At 32.2% G+C, this 20431-nt stretch overlaps 1 protein-coding gene and 3 long non-coding RNA genes across 5 annotated transcripts; 2 read left to right on the top strand and 2 right to left on the bottom strand.

Moving 5' to 3' along the window:
* The first annotated feature begins 720 nt into the window (after window positions 1–720).
* Window positions 721–1751, top strand: LOC107902886 (uncharacterized). The gene is made up of 3 exons (XR_001685619.2): window positions 721–980; window positions 1116–1207; window positions 1315–1751. It is a non-coding gene; the product is annotated as an uncharacterized lncRNA (long non-coding RNA).
* Window positions 1752–5807: 4056 nt separating this feature from the next.
* On the bottom strand, window positions 5808–7004 carry LOC107902885 (uncharacterized). Its single transcript, XR_001685618.2, has 2 exons — window positions 6558–7004; window positions 5808–6354 (listed from the first exon to the last, which is right to left on the bottom strand). It is a non-coding gene; the product is annotated as an uncharacterized lncRNA (long non-coding RNA).
* A 785-nt stretch (window positions 7005–7789) lies between these two features.
* On the bottom strand, window positions 7790–14058 carry LOC107903339 (uncharacterized). 2 transcript variants are annotated; one of them, XR_001685763.2, is made up of 4 exons: window positions 13752–13989; window positions 13552–13629; window positions 8112–8256; window positions 7790–8029 (listed from the first exon to the last, which is right to left on the bottom strand). It is a non-coding gene; the product is annotated as an uncharacterized lncRNA (long non-coding RNA). The 2 variants fall into 2 exon arrangements; XR_005925367.1 differs by lacking the exon at window positions 7790–8029 and having other exon boundaries at window positions 8199–8256; window positions 13752–14058.
* A 1271-nt stretch (window positions 14059–15329) lies between these two features.
* LOC107902126 (probable LRR receptor-like serine/threonine-protein kinase At3g47570) lies at window positions 15330–17953 on the top strand. Its single transcript, XM_016828353.1, has 6 exons — window positions 15330–15356; window positions 15803–16423; window positions 16505–16607; window positions 16737–16997; window positions 17100–17359; window positions 17624–17953. Exons 1-6 carry the CDS (start codon window positions 15330–15332, stop codon window positions 17951–17953), a joined length of 1602 nt encoding a protein of 533 aa, XP_016683842.1.
* The last annotated feature ends 2478 nt before the right edge of the window (window positions 17954–20431 follow it).

Here is a 20431-nt window from a genome sequence, read left to right as displayed (position 1 = left end):
ATTTTTCAACAAATTAAAAATATATTCAAAAAAATATTTATATTTAAATAACACTATAATAGTTGTAACTTAACAAGTAAATGCTTTTAAAATAGTAATAAAATTAACAATAAAATAAAAGTTATACAATATCCAAATAATAACAACAAAATAGAAGCAATAATAGTGAAATTGCAGCAAAACAAAAGCAGAAAAGAAATTTTAGGTTGATTAGGGTCGAGCCCTGTCACATCCCAAAAACCAGGTTAGTGAATTGAGAGAGTGGTCACGCCCTGTTTTTAGTTGAATGTTGTGTAATTGCATCAAGGGAATTAATTTGGTTCAGTGTTGTGCTTGTGTGTGAGAGGCTTTGGGTTTGAATATCTTCCCTTGGACTTTTGCTATTTTTGTTCTAACCTCTGACCTTTTATATTAAATTTATTTTTTAATTTTTCTTAATTGTGACAAGAATGAGTTTGCTAGTTCAATGGTAAGGCTTTAACTTATCCAAAGGTTTTGTGTTTAAATCCTCATGCGTACAAAGTGAAAATGTTTTTGTAATTTCTTGCCTATGCCGCTCATGTGGATGTAGTTGGGTTAAATTTGGATTTTGATAAATTGATAGTGGTTAGTTAGGGGATTTAACGGGGATATGGGTGGTTATTGTTAAAAAATATATATATATTTATTATTTAAGAAATTATGTCCTAATTTTATTACATCTTTTTGTCGTACTATGATTCCTCTCTCTCACATTAGTATTGTTTTCCCTATTATTTTCTTTTTCCATTTTTTTTCTTTGTTGTTACAATAAACTTTCTTGCTATTCTTCTTGTTCAATTGTTCCCTCTCTTTGATTTTATTCTGCTCGTTCCCAATTCCTCGACATATTACTTTTTCGTTTGTTCCTTTTGATTGATTTCTATACTCCCCTACTCCTCTGCTGTCGTATTGGTTTTGTGCCAATATTCGTTATAGGTTTCATCGTTTAGACGTGTGTGGTAAGGGGATATTAAGTTCTTAATCGTCCTTTTCTTTCTTTAACCTCTGTATATTTTCTCACTTCTTGAGATAGTTGGTATTCAGTTTGATTTAGTTTGGCGCTTATAATGAGTTTGTTGTATGATTCTGTTTAGGTGAGAATCAAGAAGAGTGTATTCCTCTGTTGGGCTGAGTATCAACAGCCTTTTCTTTAGAGGTACATGTGCAAAACGTTCATTTTTTGAAGGTTGGTTGGTGTTTATTTGAGATAGTGTTGTGGAATTTATTCATTATTAAGCAATTGATTTAAGGTGTATGGTTGTGTGATTGATTGTTTATGGATGTCGTTTTTAGGTGCTGGATTTGTTGTTGCTGTGTTGGCATCAAAAAATGATCAGGTGTGTAATGATAATATAAAAAAACAACGAACGACGTGAAGCCAAAAATTCACTGTCGACACCACACGGTCTGTGTGCCATACTGTGTGGGCCACACAGATTGGGTTAAGTGAGCCATGCGGGCCATATGGGTTGGGCCATTAGGTTGTGTGGGTCATACAGGCGGCGTTTGGGAACTCGGATTGATTTTCTCACGTAAAATGGTTTGTTTTGTTCATAATTAAAATTTCTAGACTTTTGGTTTTTAGACTAATTTTCGGATTTAATTTTGGTTTCTGTTAGTCAATTAAAGATTTATGCATGATTTTTATTAATTAACAATAAATGCTTGGTTTTCAAAATTAAACAAGCTAAAGTTTTTTAGCTACAAATTTGAAATGAGTTTTACGAAAGTTTCAGAACATGCTCAATCGGCAAAACTATATGTTTCACTTAACAAAATCATGGTTTTCAAGTTATCAACTTCAGAATTTTCCGGAATTTTCCGTTGCAAAACTAAGTATTAAACTAAAGGTTTTTCCGTAAAATAAATAAGTGCTACACAAGAAATGAGTAACTGATATATCCTATAATTGGCACTACATGATAAAAGAAAAGTAAATTTGGCCACAAGTCACTTATTTTTGTGATAAATGACTTAATTACTAATTGATAATAATTGGCTTTTCATGAAGGGCGATGTAATGGTTATCATAAGATAAAATAGGATCATATTAAGAGAACGAATTTATCCAAACATATTAAGGATACCCTATGAGGGTAACACATTTATGAGAAAGTCATTAGATGACCACTGATCGAGTAGCCTTCGTAATGGCATGTAATTAGGGAGAGCTCAGTCACAATACCATACTGGAATGACTTCATGGCTAAATGAGTTTATAATTAATAAGCAAAAAATTGGAACTTAATTATAAATCATTTTAGCCCTAATTATATATGTTCAATCGATCTCTCTTTTAGCTTGTTGAAACTAAAAATGAATTGAATATAGAATCAAATGAACATAAATGGATGTGAATGATTAAGTTAGAGAAATTTGTCACATTTGGAAATGAATATGTTTTCTCACTAAGTGGGAAAATGACTTGAGAATTAATTTATGATTTTTGAAATATTATTTAATCAAATAATTGAGGTTCAAAAATAGATTTAAATTAATTGGTCATTGTGAATCCGTTGAATATGGAAATTAAATATTTCTTCTCATAATTTTTTGTGGTAAAGTTGTGACTTTAATGAAATTAGAATTCGTTGAGAAAATTATTTAATTTGAAATTTTTATTTAATTAATTAAAATAAATTAATAAACAATATTTATTTTAGGAAATAGAAAAACATGTATTAAATTGGATTAAGTTATAAAGTGTCGGGTTAAAAGTATAAAAAACACATATAATCGAAGTCAATATAAAAGAGGCCCAAAATCCTCTCAAAATACATATGAGGGACGACAGCCCTAGTACATATAACTATGATGTGTCACCTCCTTCTAGTTAAACTTGAAGACTAGTTTTTTATTAAATGAATATTATTTGTATTTTATTAATTCAAACAAGATTCTCCTATCTCCCTACAAATAGATCGCACTAGTAAAGTTATTTATACAACAGTTTTCAATATGAGTATTCTGTCCGAAAATGATGAGAACTTATTTCCTAAATATAAATTCTTTTTTTTTTGAAATAATAATTCTACTAGTTTTTATTATAAGAGATAATTACATTCCTATTGAAAGTGATAAATTGTTACTGGTTTTGTGTTTGATTCATGATTGTTCAAGTCCACACTCGAATTAATTTATAGTACAAGAACAGCGAAAAAAGTTGTTTAGTTGAAAGCTGAGAACATGTAAAATCCATCTCACACAGAGCACAAGTACTTTTCTAAAGAAAATTGTTGCATAAATATTACAAACTGACTCAAATTTCAAAATTTTAATTTTTCGCTCTGATAAAAGACTACTTTTAAACTAGATTTTTTTCTAATAACAACATATATCCATAATAAAACAAGATGCGAGTGAAATTAAGAAAACAATAAAATCCCAGAAATTAAGAAAACATGGTAGGCCAATTTTCAACATAGGGAAATTAAGAAAACAATAAAATCCCAGAAATGTTAATCGCAATTATTGAACTAACATACAAGTTCTTACTACACTTATCCTTTATTTTTCTCAATTTAATAAGAAACATACAAAAATAAAGTGAGATTCTTCACCTTAGGATCCCTGGCAGAGAAGGCTGTAATAAGTTATATTCGTATTTTTTTTCCATAACTTTTTTTTATAAATAAGTATATTATAATAATTTTTTAACACGTTAAATTTTTATAGTATACTTTTTTCTCATATTGTTAAAATTTGTATAGAATTTAAATAACATATATTATTTTATAATATACATATTCATACTTATAATATATATTTTTTAACTAAAACTTATAATTTATCTAACGAGAGTGACTGAAATAACAAATTTTAAAATGAGTGACCAAAATAGGAACACGAGTAAACTCAAATGATTATCTAGATAATTGCTTTCATAATATTCCGCATTTCTTGTTATATTGGCAATAGACCTCATGATTTAAAATAATTCAATAATTTATCATTATTTTTACATCATTAGTCCCTATTAATTTAGAACCATTTTAAAGAGGTCTTTTTAATATTTAAATTTATATAAAATAAAAATAATTCAATAATTTAATTTTGTTAAGGAAAGTCTTTCCTGCAATAATTGTGAAAGTTATCGTCTACCTTAGTCATTGGGCAATATGTCTTCCTTTGTGGGATCCATCCATAAACTTCGTAGCTTACTCATTGGGGCAGTATGACTTTTCTTGACATCGTTTCCATTATGTTCACACTACTAATAAGTATTATTGATGTCAAGCATTTGAAAATTAAGAAAAAAAAATCTAGTATAGTAAGTATGACTCAATTAATGGAAAAGATATTATCAACCCTAAATATTAAAAACCAACCCACAAATTTTACACATTATTATTCACTTAATCACTTTTAATTTATGGATAAATTTTATAAACCAAACATTGATTAAATTATTATATTTGCATGTATCATTCTTATGTATTAAATATTTTATGATCATTATCAACAAATGTTTGGTGCAATTGTAAGACATATTGCATTTTCAAGGGAAGACGCTGGTTCAAACTTTAAAGTTGGCATAATATAGAGGAGTATCTACGAATCTCGTGTTGTAAAACAGATACGAATACCAAAAAAATTATGATGATTTAATTATTTAAATATATATAATATCTCAAATTAATAACATTCTTTCTCTTTAGAATTAAACATAGAAATATTTCTATAAATATAGGAAATAAATATATGAATACTATAAAAAGTTTTTTTTTTTAATTTTAAAGCATCTCTGTTTTTGCATGATTTTTGGATTTTTTAAAATTATAATTTTAATGATTTTTATTTAAAATATGAAAAATATATTATTTATAATTTTTATGTACTTTGAGAGTATAAGTACTAAACTAAAAAAATATAAACGTTAACAACTAAATAAATTATTTTTTCATAATTGCCACAATAACTCTATAGTAAAATTGGGCAAAATTATTAAATAAAAAATAACCAAGACTCAAAATCTAAATATTAAAATATAAAAAAATAAATTTGACCTGAAAAAACAAAAAGCTACCAGTAGTTGCCTTGTAAGATAAATTGATAAATTGGGATCTTATTCAATATTGAACTTTGTGTATATACGTGGGCTATTTTTCTTCCATGTACATTTTTAGCGTAAAAACCACTCTTTGATTTAGTATGCTTCTGCATTATTCATTCGTGGAAAAATGGCATTCAGATCATGTGAACCTTGGAAATCAAAACGTAATTTTCCATTCTTTTTCCACAAAGAAATCACAGTCTACAGGAAATTAATGTTTTTTTTCTAAAAATATATTATATTGATGGAAGTGTAATGCAGAAAGTGGTGGTAAAGTGCATCTATTTTTTCTTAATAAAATTCAACTTTTAATTACTGCTTAATAAAAAATCAGCTTTGAATTACCATCCACCATCCATGCTTTTCTTCAAGCAACCATTTACTGGGAGAGGAGTAGAAAGATGATCAATGTATAACGTTTCATCTTATGTCTACCAATTCATGTATGTCGTCTAGCTTACTCAAGAGAAATAGGATAGATATAAAACTTCATAGCTTACTCACTGGGGCAATATGTACAGAATCTTAATATTGATTGATGTCAGTTGTGAAGCATTTGAAAAAGAGAAGTTAGTATAGCAAGTATAACTCAATTGTGGAAAAAAAATATCAACCATAAAATCCAACCCGAAGTAGACACATATCAGTGTAGCTGGCCCATGGAAATCGTAGCCATATGACTTTCAAAGTCTGAAAAGTTGAACCAGTTAACTGGAGATGGGATAGGAAAATATTTGGAAACTACTTATATTTCCCTCTAATTCTTGATGACGAACCAAATACTCTCAAATACAAATCAATCTCATCAAATTCTTGATGGTGTTATCAAGAAAGCATATGGAAGCGTCCAACACTTTCTTCCTTGTTTACATTGAAGTTATAGTTCTTCTCTCATTGTTCAACTTTCAAGGTCATAACTGGTGTGGTTTAACGAGCCCTGTAGGAAATGACACTGATCAAGAAGCACTACTTCAGTTTAAAGCCAAGGTAACTGGTGATCAACTCAAGGTTATGACCTCTTGGAATAATACTATCAGCAAAACAGACTTTTAGCGGCGCTTTTTTTAGTCTTTAGCGGCGCTTTTAAGCGCCACTAAAACTTTTTGTGGCGCTTTTAAAAACGCCGCAAAAATGCCACTATAGGCAACGCCGCAAAAACTGGTGGCGTTTATTAAAAAAAGTGCCGCTAAAAGTCATGGCCTTTAGCGGCGTTTTTCCCACAAACGCCGCTAAGTTTGGTAGATTTGCAATACATTTTTTCCACCAATATTCAGCCCTTCCTGCATTAAAATCCAACCAAATACAATAAATATAGCATAAAATGCAGCCAAAATAGCAAATTTAGCATAAAAAATACAACAAAAAATATTAATTCTAAATAATACTTCAAATTTAACGAAAGATATATGATATAATTAATAAAGTATGATTTAAAATATTCTTAGAATAATGTTAAACGTGACAAAGTTAAAAATATTCTTACAATGAGAAAACTAATGTCTAAGATGGCGGCTTTTGCGACTGCTGAAACATATGCATCATCTACTGAAGCTGTAGCTGGAGGTCATCGTACTTTTTGCTCTGCTCTGCCTCCCTCTCTGCTGCCTCCGCTCTAAGTTGTTGCTGGAGTTCTTCATATTTTCGTTGAACCTCGGCAATTTTCTCAACTGTGTTTGCTTGCATCTGAGCTATCTGATCTCTTAACCTCTGAACTTCAGCTTTAGCTTGACTTCCGGAAGGCATGTATTGCTGGGAGCCGGATCCAAAATATTGGGTCGGGGTAGCACCAGATCCTTGAAATCGAACCTGACCGTACCTTTCAGGACCCAAAACTTCAGTGCTAATTCTGTTATCAATGTTCTCAAGATTAACAGAACTATCAGTCGAAGCAGTCGCTTCATATTCCGCCTTCTTATCCTTTAGTTTCTCCTAAAAAATCAATTAAAGAGTTAGAAACGAAATATATAATAAAAAGGAATGCAACATAACTTAACATTATTTAAAACTACTAATGATGAATTGAATTAAACAATTATAATTAAACATTATAAATATTTAGAATAAATCAAATATTATTAAGTAAATATACCATAATTTCTCCAGCTTCGAATGTCATAGGAGATCCATCTTTCTTCTTATGCGTAATCCCAAAAAGCTGAAGGCGTCCAACTTTTTGTCCAGATTTGACTTCCTACAATATAGTAGTAAAAATATTATTTAATATTATAAAGTTATTAATATTTGAAATGAATTAATAAAATTTTAATACCTCGACCTCAGCTACAGAAGCAAAACTTCTCGACCCTACCGTGTCGTGAATTTTTGTTTTTGCCTGCTGCTTATTCCAACTCGCTCACGGTCCTACATAATGAAATTATTAGTACGTATATAGTAAACACTATATATAAGAGTTTGGAAATACGTAATACCTCTCCTTTCTTTGAATTCCAGAATCTAACCGCATCTTCCCACTAGTACCTCAGCATTCCCGGAGGGACATTTCTCAATTTTTCCTCGAGGCTTATGTCTTTCTTAAAATATTGTTTTTTTAAAATGCTTTTATTGTCTCTCCATTTTTTACCCAATGTCTTCTTGATATAATCATCGGAGACCTCTAAAGCAAATCTCTCCTAAAAAAATACAAGTTTAGAATGTAAATATGAATGAAACTTAAACCAAAGTATTATAAATTACATTCACATTTTGTTACCTTAATATTAGCGAGAGCCTGATTTTTGTTGCTAGCAGGCATGTGATGCCATGATTCGTAGTTGATGGGCAACATATTGATATTTCGTGCTAAAATGCCCAAATAGCCTGTTAAAAGTCGAGCTTCAGATCCAACAGGCTGGCCATAAGTATTTCTATTTACTTTGACACGCTCGGCAGGATCTAAGTTGTATAAATCATTAAGCAACGTACGTCCTCGAACTCCGCGAGTCCTATCATTTTCAGCTGAAAAATGATATACTATTATTATATTAAAATTTACAAATAAATTAATAATAAAAGTCAACACATATAAAATAAACTTAACATTATTTGAAATTCTTCAGGCTCGTCAAGTGTCTCCGGCACATTCGAAGATCCAGCAACTGTCTGCCGTTCACTATTTTCTTCTTCCGAATTTGGAGTATTCTAGACAATACTTAAATCACGTAATCTTCTTCTACGCATTTTTCCTACAATACACATAAAATAGTTAAAGTTTTAGTAACAAATTACAACAATAATAGTACATATAAAATAGTCAAATTATATAACATGACCAAGATTAAAATTATAATATTACATATAATTGAAAAAAACGTAAAATCTTACTACATCATTATTCGTAAATATCCTCATTCACATCATGTTGAACCTATTGATATTGTGTACTAGTACTAGGGATATTTTCATCTAAGTTTTGTTCTGGAAAAGGTAATGTTTCTGATCTTTCGACGATGTCATCTCTACTTCCATTACCCATGTCAAACAAGTCTCTAGGGGTGTTCCGGAGTACAACATACCAACCCTCATCAATTGGATCTTTCGAATAAAAAACTTGTTTCACTTGAGAGGAAAATACATATGGCTCGTCCATCAATTGTTGTCCAGTGTGAATCAAGCGAGAGAAATTCACCATTGTAAAACCAAATTGATCTTTTTTAATTCCTCGAGCAGTATTAGCATCAGCCCAATCACACCGAAATAAGACAACTTTCCATCTGCCATAGTAATCCAACTCAATAATGTCAGTAAGAAGTCCGTAATACTCCACATTACCCTCAACCGGATTACTATCCCTAGCACTAGCATAACTTGTAATTGAAGAATTAACAACAACTCCACAATTTTGAGTTCTCCTCATTCTCTCCCGATAATTTGTATGAAATCTGTATCCATTGATAAGAAAGGCACTATATCTTTTTATTACTCTGTTCGGACCTTGGGAAAGCCATTTAATTTCATCATTGACGTCCTTCCCACTCCAAACCTATTGAATCAAATGTAAATTGAATAATTATAAATGTATTATGTAAAAACATTCTTATTTGATTAACTAAATTTCGCGATTATATGTAACTTATTAACTTTAGTTACATACCGTTTAACTTAACCATTCATGAAAAGATTCTGTGAATAACTTATTAATCTCTCGATGTTGTAATCTTCGAGAGCATGCACGAAATCTCAAAATTTGTTTGTACTCACTATGTTAAAAACAAGTTTAATTGGTTAGAAGATAAACAAATCAAAACGACGAATATGTAAGACAATTTTATAACTTACTTGTGCAACGGTTCAATTGAATCGTGGTGAAAAAGTACATATCGATGTGCCTGTATCCACGATATATCATCTAATTCTGCAATTTCAACTTTGCCGATTGGTTCTCCATAACTTTGAAATAAATAAGTTTTGGCCAAGTCATGATCATTGAGCCCAGCATTTCTACTTGGTCTATTCAATCGTGTTTCAGCATCTTCTAAATATCTAGAACAGAAGGTCATGCACTCTTTTGCCAAGTAGCCTTCAACAATTGATCCTTCTGGATAACGCTTATTGCGACAATATGACTTCAATTTGCTTAGGAACCTAAACACGATATATAATATTTATCAAAAGCTGTAACTAAATGTATAGAGGTGAATGAATGAATACTTGAGAAATAAATTAGCACCTTTCTATAGGATACATCCATCGATAAAAAACCGGTCCACCAAGGATTGCTTCGTGAGGGAGATGGATTACCAAGTGCACCATAATAGTGAAAAAAGAAGGTGGAAAGATCTTCTCTAAATTGCATAAAGTCAAAGCCGCTCGATCTTGTACTTTCTCAAGTTCTTCAACATTCAAAACTTTGCCACAAATAGCTTTCATTATATTGGATAGTTCAATTATACAGGACGTTATATTTTTTGACATACAACACCGTAAAGCAATTGGGAGTAAATCTTGCATCAAGATGTGGTAATCATGTGATTTTAATGAATATAATCTTCGATCTTTGAGACTCACGCATCGAGATATATTTGACGCATACGCATCTGGGACCTTTATATCCTTCAACACCATGCAGAAAACTTCTTTCTCTTCCTTTTACATTGAAAAAATAGAAGGCGGCAACTGATATTTCCCATTCGAAAGTACTTGAGGATAAAGATCACGCTGGATTCTCATGTCAACTAAATCAAGTCGGCTCTGAAGATTGTCTTTTGATTTTCCATCGACATTCAAAATTGTCCTAATTATGTTCTCGCAGACATTCTTCTCAATATGCATGACATCAAGATTGTGGCGTAAAATGTTGTGCTCCCAATAAGGCAACTAAAAAAATACTCCTTTTTTCCACAAGGCCGCCTCATTAGGATCATCCTCTCTATCAGATTCATCATCAGATTCATCCCTCGATCTTCTCTTTGTTTTCATGTTAGGTGGTTGATTCATCTTCCCATAACTAAAATTGATATCTTTTAACATAAACAAGATTTTAGGTCTAATGGTTTGCTCAGGAGCTCCTCTGTACTCTTCAGTACTGTCAAATAGAGTCCTCTAAAATCTAAATTTATGATTTCCATCTAACCACCGACGATGGCCCATGTAAGAGAACTTCTTCCCATTGTACAACCACTTCAAACAAGTTTGCGCAACACAACAAGGACAAGCATAACGTCCTTTAGTACTCCAACTGATAAATTAGTATAAGCCAGGAAATCATTAATTGTCCACAACAAAGCTGCACGTAAATTAAAGTTCTCCTTTCTCAATACATCATATGTCTCAACACCTGACCATAAATATTTTAACTCTTCAATAAGTGGCTGCAAATAGATGTCAATATCATTTCTAAGACATTTCTCTCCAGGGATAATCATTGATAAAATAAATAAAGATTGCTTCATGCAAATCCATGGAGGCAAATTGTAGGGAACAAGCACTATTGGCCAAGTACTGTACGAAGTACTCATTATTTTAAATGGATTAAAGCCATCAGCTCCTAGCCCTAGCCTCACATTCCGAGGATCACTTGCAAAGCTTGGAAATTTACTGTCAAATGATTTCCAAGCTAAAGAATCCGCAGGATGTCTTAATAATCCATCATCGGTTCATTGATCACTATGCCACCTCATAGATTCGGCTGTCTTCGATGACATGAAAAGCCTTTGAAGTCTTGGTATTAGGGGAAAATATCACGAAACCTTAACTGGCTTCTTTCTTGACTGTGCCCCACCTTCTTTCGCATTCACATCTACTGTATTACTATTCATCCAATGAGACTTACCGTAAACATGACAAGACTGTTGGTTTTTTTTATCACCCCAGTACAATATGCAGCCATTTGGGCAATTATGAATTTTATCGTACCCAAGGCGCAAATCTTTTATTAGTCTCTTCATATCTTGACAAGACTGGGGGATTTTTGCAAACGGAAACATCTCTTTTAGAAACTCTAGCAGCATTGTAAAAGAGTTTTCGGTCCACCCTCCCAAACATTTTAAGTGAAATAGACGAATGCAGAAGGACAATTTCGAATATTTTGATCCCTCGTAAAGTTCTTCATTCATTTCATTAAGTAAATTGTAGAACTTCGCCGCTTCTTCATTTGGCTCCTCATTATGCACTTGTTCCCGTTTCGCAAAAAACATTTCCACCAATATTACAATCCTCGGATGCAATAAAGTCAGGTGGAAACGATTGCTCACCATGACTATGCATATTAAATGCATCCCGCAACATTTCTTCCATGTCATCTTATCTAACATACTGATGGTAATCAGTATCAGGATAAGTCGGATTAATCGTTGAAGAAGTTCCACTAGATGTACACTCTCCATGGAAAATCCATTTTTTATACCCCCGAATAAAGCCATCAACAATTAGATGTTCGAAGACAACTTCACGAAAATGCCAGTAGATGTTGCCACACTTTTTACACGGGCAAAGAATCATATTCTCTTGGCTTGCATTTTGAAATGCAAAATTTAGAAAAGTTTGTACTCCATTTTGATAGGCATTGCTTACCCTTGACAATTTCATCCAACTCCTATCCATTTCGTAGTTCTTGAAATCTAAAGTTTAGAATAAATTACACGGGTAAGTTGTTTATTTATAAGTATAATTAAGTTATGTAAGTTATGTATTATGTAAGTTATTTATTATGTAAGTTATGTAAAAGCTGTAAGTTATGAAATTTGATCTTTAAATTATGTAAGTTATGTTTTATGTAAGTTTTGAAATTTGATCTTTAAATTATGTAACTCATGTATTATGTAAGTTATGTAAATTATGTAAGTTATGAATTTTGATCTTTAAATTATGTAAGTTATGAAATTTGATCTTTAAATTATGTGCCTTGAATTTTTTTTTTTCAGTTTGATACTTGAGTTTTGTTTTTCAGTTAAATACCTGAGTTTGACTTTAATGTTAAATTTAGTATTCGAGATTTTTTTTATCTCAATCAAATACCTATGATGTTGTTTATTAGAGCATACATGTCAAATATTCACCAAACAATATGATGTTGTTTGGTCTAAGTACCTAATTGAACATTGAAACCAAATTCAGATACTAAATTGAGAAACTTAGGTATCAATTTAAACATTAAAAATATATTCAGATCCTAAATAGTATATTAACCCTATTTGGAAAAGTTTGCTTCCCTGTCCTTTTCACAAGTTCACCCTCCCAAATATTTTGAATTTTTCTTTATAAAGTATATCTTTCTTTGGTTTGGTATATAATATACATTATTTAATCTTAAAACAGGAAAGGTTACTATATATCTCATCCAAATATATTATATTTTATTTCTCTAGTAAATCTTATAATTAGAGTTTTACCAAATACACATAAATATAGATTGAGTCTTATTTCACTAAAATTATGAACTCAATAAATAATACAAACTCAAAATGCTTTCACTGTTAACAGACAATAAAATCATGGCTCGTGAATCTGTTGGAGGCTGTGGTCGACCATTATATCCCCCAGATGTGCCCTTAAATCTTTTAAGTTAAATGGTTACATAAAACTGCACATATATATTTTGATTTTTTTATGTTTATTTTGCTTATCCTATATATAATACTTGAATGCTTATGTTTTTATTCCCGATATTGGAATACTAATGTTTACAGCAAAGAAAAATATATTTGTATGTGAATACCATATATATTATCAGAGAAATTGAAAATAACCTATATACACGAAAATTTGGGGGAAAAAATTCAAAATGATAATGCAAAAACATATTATTAGCATCATATAACAATACCAAGACAAAATTAACATAACTACCGATATACTATTGATTATCCTAAAGCAATGGTTTTTGTGCATTCATTTGAGCATATCATCGATTTTAACAGAGCATTGTTAACAGCCCCAAATAGCCCCGAAACCCCGAAAAGAGAGAGAAGCACAACAATCTAAGATTACCAATGTCAGCATGCTAAAGTCATATACCCAAAAGAACAAGTAAATGAGAGTACCTTGATTTGATGGACTCGCCAAAGGTAGCCTTCAATCGGGTTTGATTTCAAAATGAAATCCCTTAATATTTCTGCTTGCTGCAAAAATAAAACAGAAGTGAAATCGAAGTCAAAATGAAATCGAAAATAAACGGCTTGCTTGCTGCAATGAAATCGAAATGAAAGAAGGAGCTTTGGGTTTGATTAGAAAATTATAATACCTGTTGATCAAAAAGAGAGACGGAGATGGCAAATGGGTTTGATTTGGGGAAATTTTGGGGTTTAGGGGAAACTATGATTTGGGGGGAAATGAGGGTTTCGGGTTTGCAATGGGGTGAAATGGCTTAGGCTGAGAAAGGCTGAGAAAGAAAAGGGAATTGGGAAAGAAAATGGAATCAGGGGAGAGACAGGCTGAGAATGGCTGAGAAAGAAAGTGGAATCGGGAAAGAAAGGAATTGGGGGGGGGGGGGAGAGAAACAAAACGACGTCATTTCAATCAAAACTAAAATTTAGCCCCTATATCAAAACGACACCGTTTTATTTAAAATGAATTATTTATTTGCGCGCCGCTAATGCTTGCCTTTTTTATAATTTTTATATTGAATTATTATATCTTTTATATTAATTTTAAATGAATTTTTTTAAATATTTAAGTAATATTTAAAATAATTAGATAAAATTTGAATTTTTTATATATTTTTATATATCAAATTGTTTAGATTAAATATTTTTAAATATAAAAACATTAATTGATTACATAAAATTTTATCATTTAACAAATCTCAAGTTAGATCCTAAATATATATAAAGTTTATCTATTATCTCTTAAATAAATTAAACTATAATCATAATTTTAATATCTTAAATTTAATATTATCTCTTTTACGAATATATAATAAATTATTTAATATATAAATTAAAAAATACTAATTAATCTAAACCTAAACCCCTAACTTTTATCCCCTAAATCTTAAATCATACAACGTAACCCCTAAACCCATAACCCATAACCCCCAACACCTAAACCTTAAACCCCAACCCTTAAACCATAAACCATAATCCATAAACCCTAAACCATAATCCATAAACCCATAATCCATAATCCATAAATTTTAAAATAGTAACTCTTAAATTTTAAACCCTAAATCATATACCCTAAGCCATAAATCTTAAACTATAATGATAATTAATTCAATATTTTAAAATTAAGACTATCTCTTTTACTATTATATAAGAATTTATTTAATATATAAATTAAAAAACAATAAGTCATATACCCAAAAAACTTTAAAATTATTTTAAATAATAGTATTTTAATTTTTTTCATTTTTAACAAATATTTTTCTATAATAAAAATTCGAAACACAATTAACTTTATGATTATAACCAAAATAACAATTAATTTTTATATAGACTTTTAAATTAATTTTTATATAAACTTTTAATAAGTATACGAGTTAAATAATATCTTTTCGCATAGGAGCGTTAAATCTTAAAAAAGAAAAAGTAATTCTCTTAACATACTTTAACAAATTGAATACTAAACCACTTAATCTGCAAAAGCTAAAATATGAGATAAGTATTTGTACTTTTCGTAAAATTAAAATTTAGTCATTATATTTCTATTCTTAAGAATTTAATTCCTCTATGTTTCAAATTTCTGAATTTAATTTAATTGTTAAAATTACTTTTTTATTATTATTAAATTCGTTAGGGATTTGGATGTCGAATTTGGGAATGGGTGATAATACTTTAGGGATTTAGGAGGAGGAAGAAGGGGGAAATAGAACTGGGGAAAAATGGAGAAAATGTTAAGTGTATCAGGTGTGGGTAAAAAATAAGACAGCTAAACGACGAAGTTTTGAACAAAATAATTTAACATTAGCGGCGTTTATAACCTAGCGCCGCTAAAAATGCACCTATTGCGGTGTTTAGGGTTTTAGGGTTTATAGTTTAGTGTTTAGGGTTTGTTAGGATTTAAGGGTTATAAAGTAGTGTATATGATTTTTTTTGGGTTTAAGATTTTAAGAGTTATATGACTTTTAGCGGCGTTTTGACCACAAACGCTGCTAATGCTCTGACTTTTAGCGGCATTTTACCAAAAGCGCCGCTAATGCTCTGTCTTTTAACGGCGTTTTACCAAAAGCGCCACTAATGCTCTGTCTTTTAGCGGCTTTTTACCAAAAGCGCCGCTATTGCTCAGTTTTTAGCAGCATTTTTGGTAAAACACCACTAAAGCCCTATTTTCCTGTAGTGTATTCACTTTTGTCAGTGGCGGGGTTTTACATGCGACCGCAAGCATCGGAGAGTCACTGAGTTGGAATTGCAATTCTTGAAACTCTCGGGATCTTTATCACCATACATTGGAAATTTGAGCTTTCTCAAGGAGTTGAATCTTGAGGAAAACAACTTCTACAACAAGATTCCTCAGGAACTTGGTCATTTAAAAAGAGTGGAAACACTGGACTTGGCCAATAACTCCATCAGTGGGGAAATTCCTTCCAATTTATCTGCTTGTTCTAAGCTTGCAGTTCTTGATTTGAGAGGCAACCAACTAACAGGAGAAATACCTACTTCACTAGGTCTCTTATCAAACCTGAAATACTTGAGTTTTTACAACAACAGTTTGAGAGGGAGTATCCCACCTTCGTTGGGGAACTTGTCATCCCTAGAGGTACTTGCTTTGACGATCAATGGATTAACTGGAATTATACTTGAAAATCTTGGACAATTGGCAAATCTTTCATATTTCTTAGTAGCAGCAAATTCAATTTCTGGCATTGTTCCTGCTGCACTGTTCAACCTCTCCAATATTAAAGTCTTTGATATTGGTGGAAACAAGATTCAATGTACTCTTCATTCTAACTTTGCAACCACTATGCCATATGTTGAGGTCTTTTCCATATCCAGAAACCAAATCTCTGGACAAATTCCTGTTTCATTATCCAATGCCTCAAATCTGAATGAACTTTAGCTATATGATAATAGACTCCGTGGAAACGTGCCTGCCTTAGAAAAGTTGGATAAACTGTCTAGTTTTCTCCTAGCCACAAACCATTTGGGACATGGGAGAGAAGGTGACTTGAACTTCTTTTGCACATTAGTTAATAGTACCAAACTAGAACTTGTATATATAGACGTAAATAATTTTGGGGGGGAATTTCCTGAATGCATTAGAAATTTTTCTAGCACACTTTTGCATTTAGTAATATATGATAACAAGATATTGGGAAGAACCCTAGATGGGATTGGAAATCTCATCAACTTGGAGGTGCTAGCAACATCAAATAATCAATTATCAGGTTCGATTCCCTTTGATATTGGAAGGCTTCAGAACCTAAGGAAATTGTCTGCTTATAGGAACTTTCTCTTTGGTACTATTCCCCATTCTATTGGAAATTTAACAGTGTTAACCAGTCTTGCTTTAGATGATAACAATCTTCAGGGCAGCATCCCTTCTAGTCTAGGTAACTGCTAAAATTTGCTTGAAATATATCTTTCTAATAATAATCTTAGTGGAGAAATACCCCCTGAGGTACTTGGCATCCCATCCATGTCCATTGCACTAGACTTATCATCAAACTATTTGATCGGTGAGCTTCCTGTTGCAGTAGAAAATCTAAAACATCTGGGTGAGTTCTATGTTTCTCAAAATAGGTTATCTGGTTGGCTTCCAAATAGCCTTGGTAAATGTGTAAGTCTAGAGTACCTATACCTGGATGGAAATTTGTTTGGAGGGCCCATTCCTTCATCTTTAAGTTCATTGAAAGGTCTTGTGAAATTGGATGTATCTGGAAATAATCTCTCAGGTGCAGTTCCAGAATTTCTTGTAACTTTTGGGGAATTATAGTATTTAAATCTCTCTTTTAATGATTTTGAGGGAGTGATACCAAGTGAAGGAGTATTTAAGAACGCAAGTGCTACATTCATTGAGGGAAACAGTAAACTTTGTGGAGGTAACCCCGAGTTACACTTGTCGAGATGTAACTCAAAAACATCATCAAATACTTCTCTTATAGTAAAAAATTGCAATTGTTGTTGTGATTTTAGGAGTGGCTCTGGTATTTTCTTTCCTCATTATCTTGTGGTTTAGAAAGAAAAAAAGCAGCAACCAACAATAACTTGTGTAGAAAATTCACTTTTACAATTATCATATCAAAGCATCCGAAGGGCTATTAATGGATTCTCTACGCAAAAGTTGGTTGGTTTTGGAAGTTTTGGTGTTGTATACAAAAGAATTCATGAAGAGAGTGGAGCAGTAATTGCAATAAAGGTGCTTAATCTTCTAAATCGTGGAGCATCCAGGAGTTTCATGGCTGAATGTGAGGCCTTAAATGTTAAACTTTGGCCTGCAATGCAACATCAAACTAGCATTGGAGCTGAACCAAATGAAGCAAAATCATTTTGTTTATTTGTAACTTGATTTGGTTGCTTTGTAATCTAACTTTTAAGTTAGTAGGATTTGGTCAAGATTTGAATGTGATAACTAGTATGTCAAATACATTTTGTTTGTAATTTTAGCTAAGCTTTTGACAAGCATTTACGGGAGCAGTTATGTTAGGTAACTGTCAATTTTTGTAACACATATATACTTTAGCCGGATGAAATGGAAAGTAAGAAAAAATTTATTTCTTCCAAAATTTCTACTTTGTTGGTAGTTTTTCTCTGCAAGTCTCAAGTTTTTGAAGCTTAAGTTTCTTTCACATTTTATCCGGGTTAATTACGTTGTGGTTCTATTTCTAGACAAAGCTTCATACTTAATCCAGATTACTAAGCTTCATACTTAATCCAGATTACTTGCTTTCGTTTTCCTTCTCGGCTATTAAAACCCAACAAATGGTATCAAGAGCCTATCATCTTTGAGGGCCTCTATTTTTGGTATTTTTCTTTGTGGAGAAAACTTAAGGAGGAAGAAGTTGAAGTTGTTATTTTGTTGCTGCAAGATGAGTTTTACACCACTACCACCACCTGTGTTTGTTGGAGAAAACTACCACTTTTGGGTAGTTAAGATGAAGACATACCTCCAAGCACACGATTTGTGGAATGTTGTAGAGAATGATGCTAAACCACCTCCATTGAGGGCAAATCCCACCATTGCATAGATAAGGCAACATAGTGAAGATTGTGCCAAGAAGCACAGGGCTATGGCTTGCCTGCAAAATGGAGTATCTAATGTGATTTTTACTCGGATAATGGCATGTGACTCACCAAAGCAAGCATGAGAGAAGCTAAATGAGGAGTTTATGGGGTCAGATAAGACAAGGCAGCAGCAATTAATTAACCTTAGGAGAGACTTTGAGAACTTGAAGATGAAAGAGTCAGAGACCATCAAGCAGTACTCTGATAGGATAATAGCCATAGTCAACAACATTAGGCTCCTTGGTGATGATTTCAGTGAGAGCAGGGTTGTTGAAAAGGACATTACAACTCTCCCTGAGAAATTTGAGTCAAATATTTCTTCATTGGAGGACTTGAGGGATTTATAAGCTATCTCATTGTCTGAGTTGGTAAATTCCTTATATGCACTTGAGCAAAGGAGGGCCAATAGGCAAGAAGAGCATCTTGAAGGAGCTTTCCAAGCAAAGGTTAAAGAAGGCTCAGGTTCAAGTCAGAAAGGGAAGAAACCATGACTTGACAAAAGGGAAAAATCAAAAAAGGATGTTGAAAAAAAGAGCTTTCCACCATGCATTCACTGCAAAAAGATCACACATTTGGAGAATAACTGTTGGCATAGACCAGATGTTCAGTGCTGGAAATGTAAACAGTTTGGTCATGTTGAGAATGTGTGTAAGAATAAAAGGAAGGTACAAGGTCAGCAGCAAATGCAAGCTAAGGCTGCTGAAGACCTTCAAGCTCAAGAGGAGCATGTTTTCTCTGCATCTTGTTATGCAACCTTAAACAAAATCAGTAAGAACTGGTTAGTTGACAGTGGTTGTTCTCACCACATGGCTTCAGATGAAAGGTTGTTCAAGAATCTTGACAGAAGGTTTACTTCTAAAGTCAGAGTTGGAAATGGCAACCTTATTGAGGCCAAAGGCAAAGGAGATGCAGTGATCAGCACATATTCAGGTAACAAAGTTATTTCTGATGTACTTTATATGCTTGACATATACCAAAACCTGCTTAGTGTTGGTCAACTAATTGAGAAGGGTTATTCACTAGTTTTCAAGAATAACTCTTGTGTTGTTGAGGATGCATTTGGTCAAGTACTGGTTACAGTGGCTATGACTGATAGGTGTTTTATGCTGGATGTAAATCAGATAGAGAAAAATGCCTATGTTAGTGCTACTGACTTAGCTAGCTTGTGGCACAAGAGGTTAGGCCATGTTAGTTACAAGTCACTTGGATTACTGAATAGATTGAATTTGGTTTAAGACATGTCCACAATTGAGGTCAGCGATGATGTTTATGAAGTTTGCCAGCTTGGTAAGCAGGCAAGACTGCCTTTTCTAGTTAATAAGGCATGGAGAGCTCGAGGCAAGCTTTTATTAGTTCACACTGACATTTGTGGACCAATGAGGTCTTCCTCCTTGAATAACAACAAATACTTTGTGCTGTTTATTGACGATTTCAGTAGATTCTGTTGGATCTATTTTTTAAAGAAAAAATCAAAGGTGTTTGAAGCATTCAGCAAATTTAAAGGCTCTAGTTGAGAACCAATCAGGCTGTAAGATCAAAGCTTTGAGATCAGATAATGGTGCTGAGTATCTATCCGAGAAGTTTCAGAAGCTGTGTGAGCAAGCTGGAATTCATCATCAGCTAACAATAGTTTATACTCTTCAGCAAAATGGTGTTTGTGAAAGAAAAAATTTAACAGTGCTTGATATGGCCAGATGTTTGTTATTTGAAAACAAATTGCCAAGCAAATTTTGGGCTGAAGCAACAAACACTTCAGTGTATC

Source organism: Gossypium hirsutum, chromosome A04, assembly GCF_007990345.1.
Source record: "Gossypium hirsutum isolate 1008001.06 chromosome A04, Gossypium_hirsutum_v2.1, whole genome shotgun sequence".
In the NCBI taxonomy this organism is placed as follows: Eukaryota; Viridiplantae; Streptophyta; class Magnoliopsida; order Malvales; family Malvaceae; genus Gossypium; species Gossypium hirsutum.
This window is presented reverse-complemented; position numbering and strand designations above follow the sequence as displayed.

What these genes read in the sequence shown, in the direction of transcription:
- LOC107902126 (XM_016828353.1), top strand. Translation starts at nt 15,330, where the DNA reads ATGGAGAAAATGTTAAGTGTATCAGGT. An exon ending in AAATGTTAAGTGTATCAGGT is followed by an intron (nt 15,357 to 15,802) that starts GTGGGTAAAAAA and finishes CACTTTTGTCAG; the next exon opens with TGGCGGGGTTTTACATGCGA. An exon ending in GTGCAGTTCCAGAATTTCTT is followed by an intron (nt 17,360 to 17,623) that starts GTAACTTTTGGG and finishes CTTGTGGTTTAG; the next exon opens with AAAGAAAAAAAGCAGCAACC.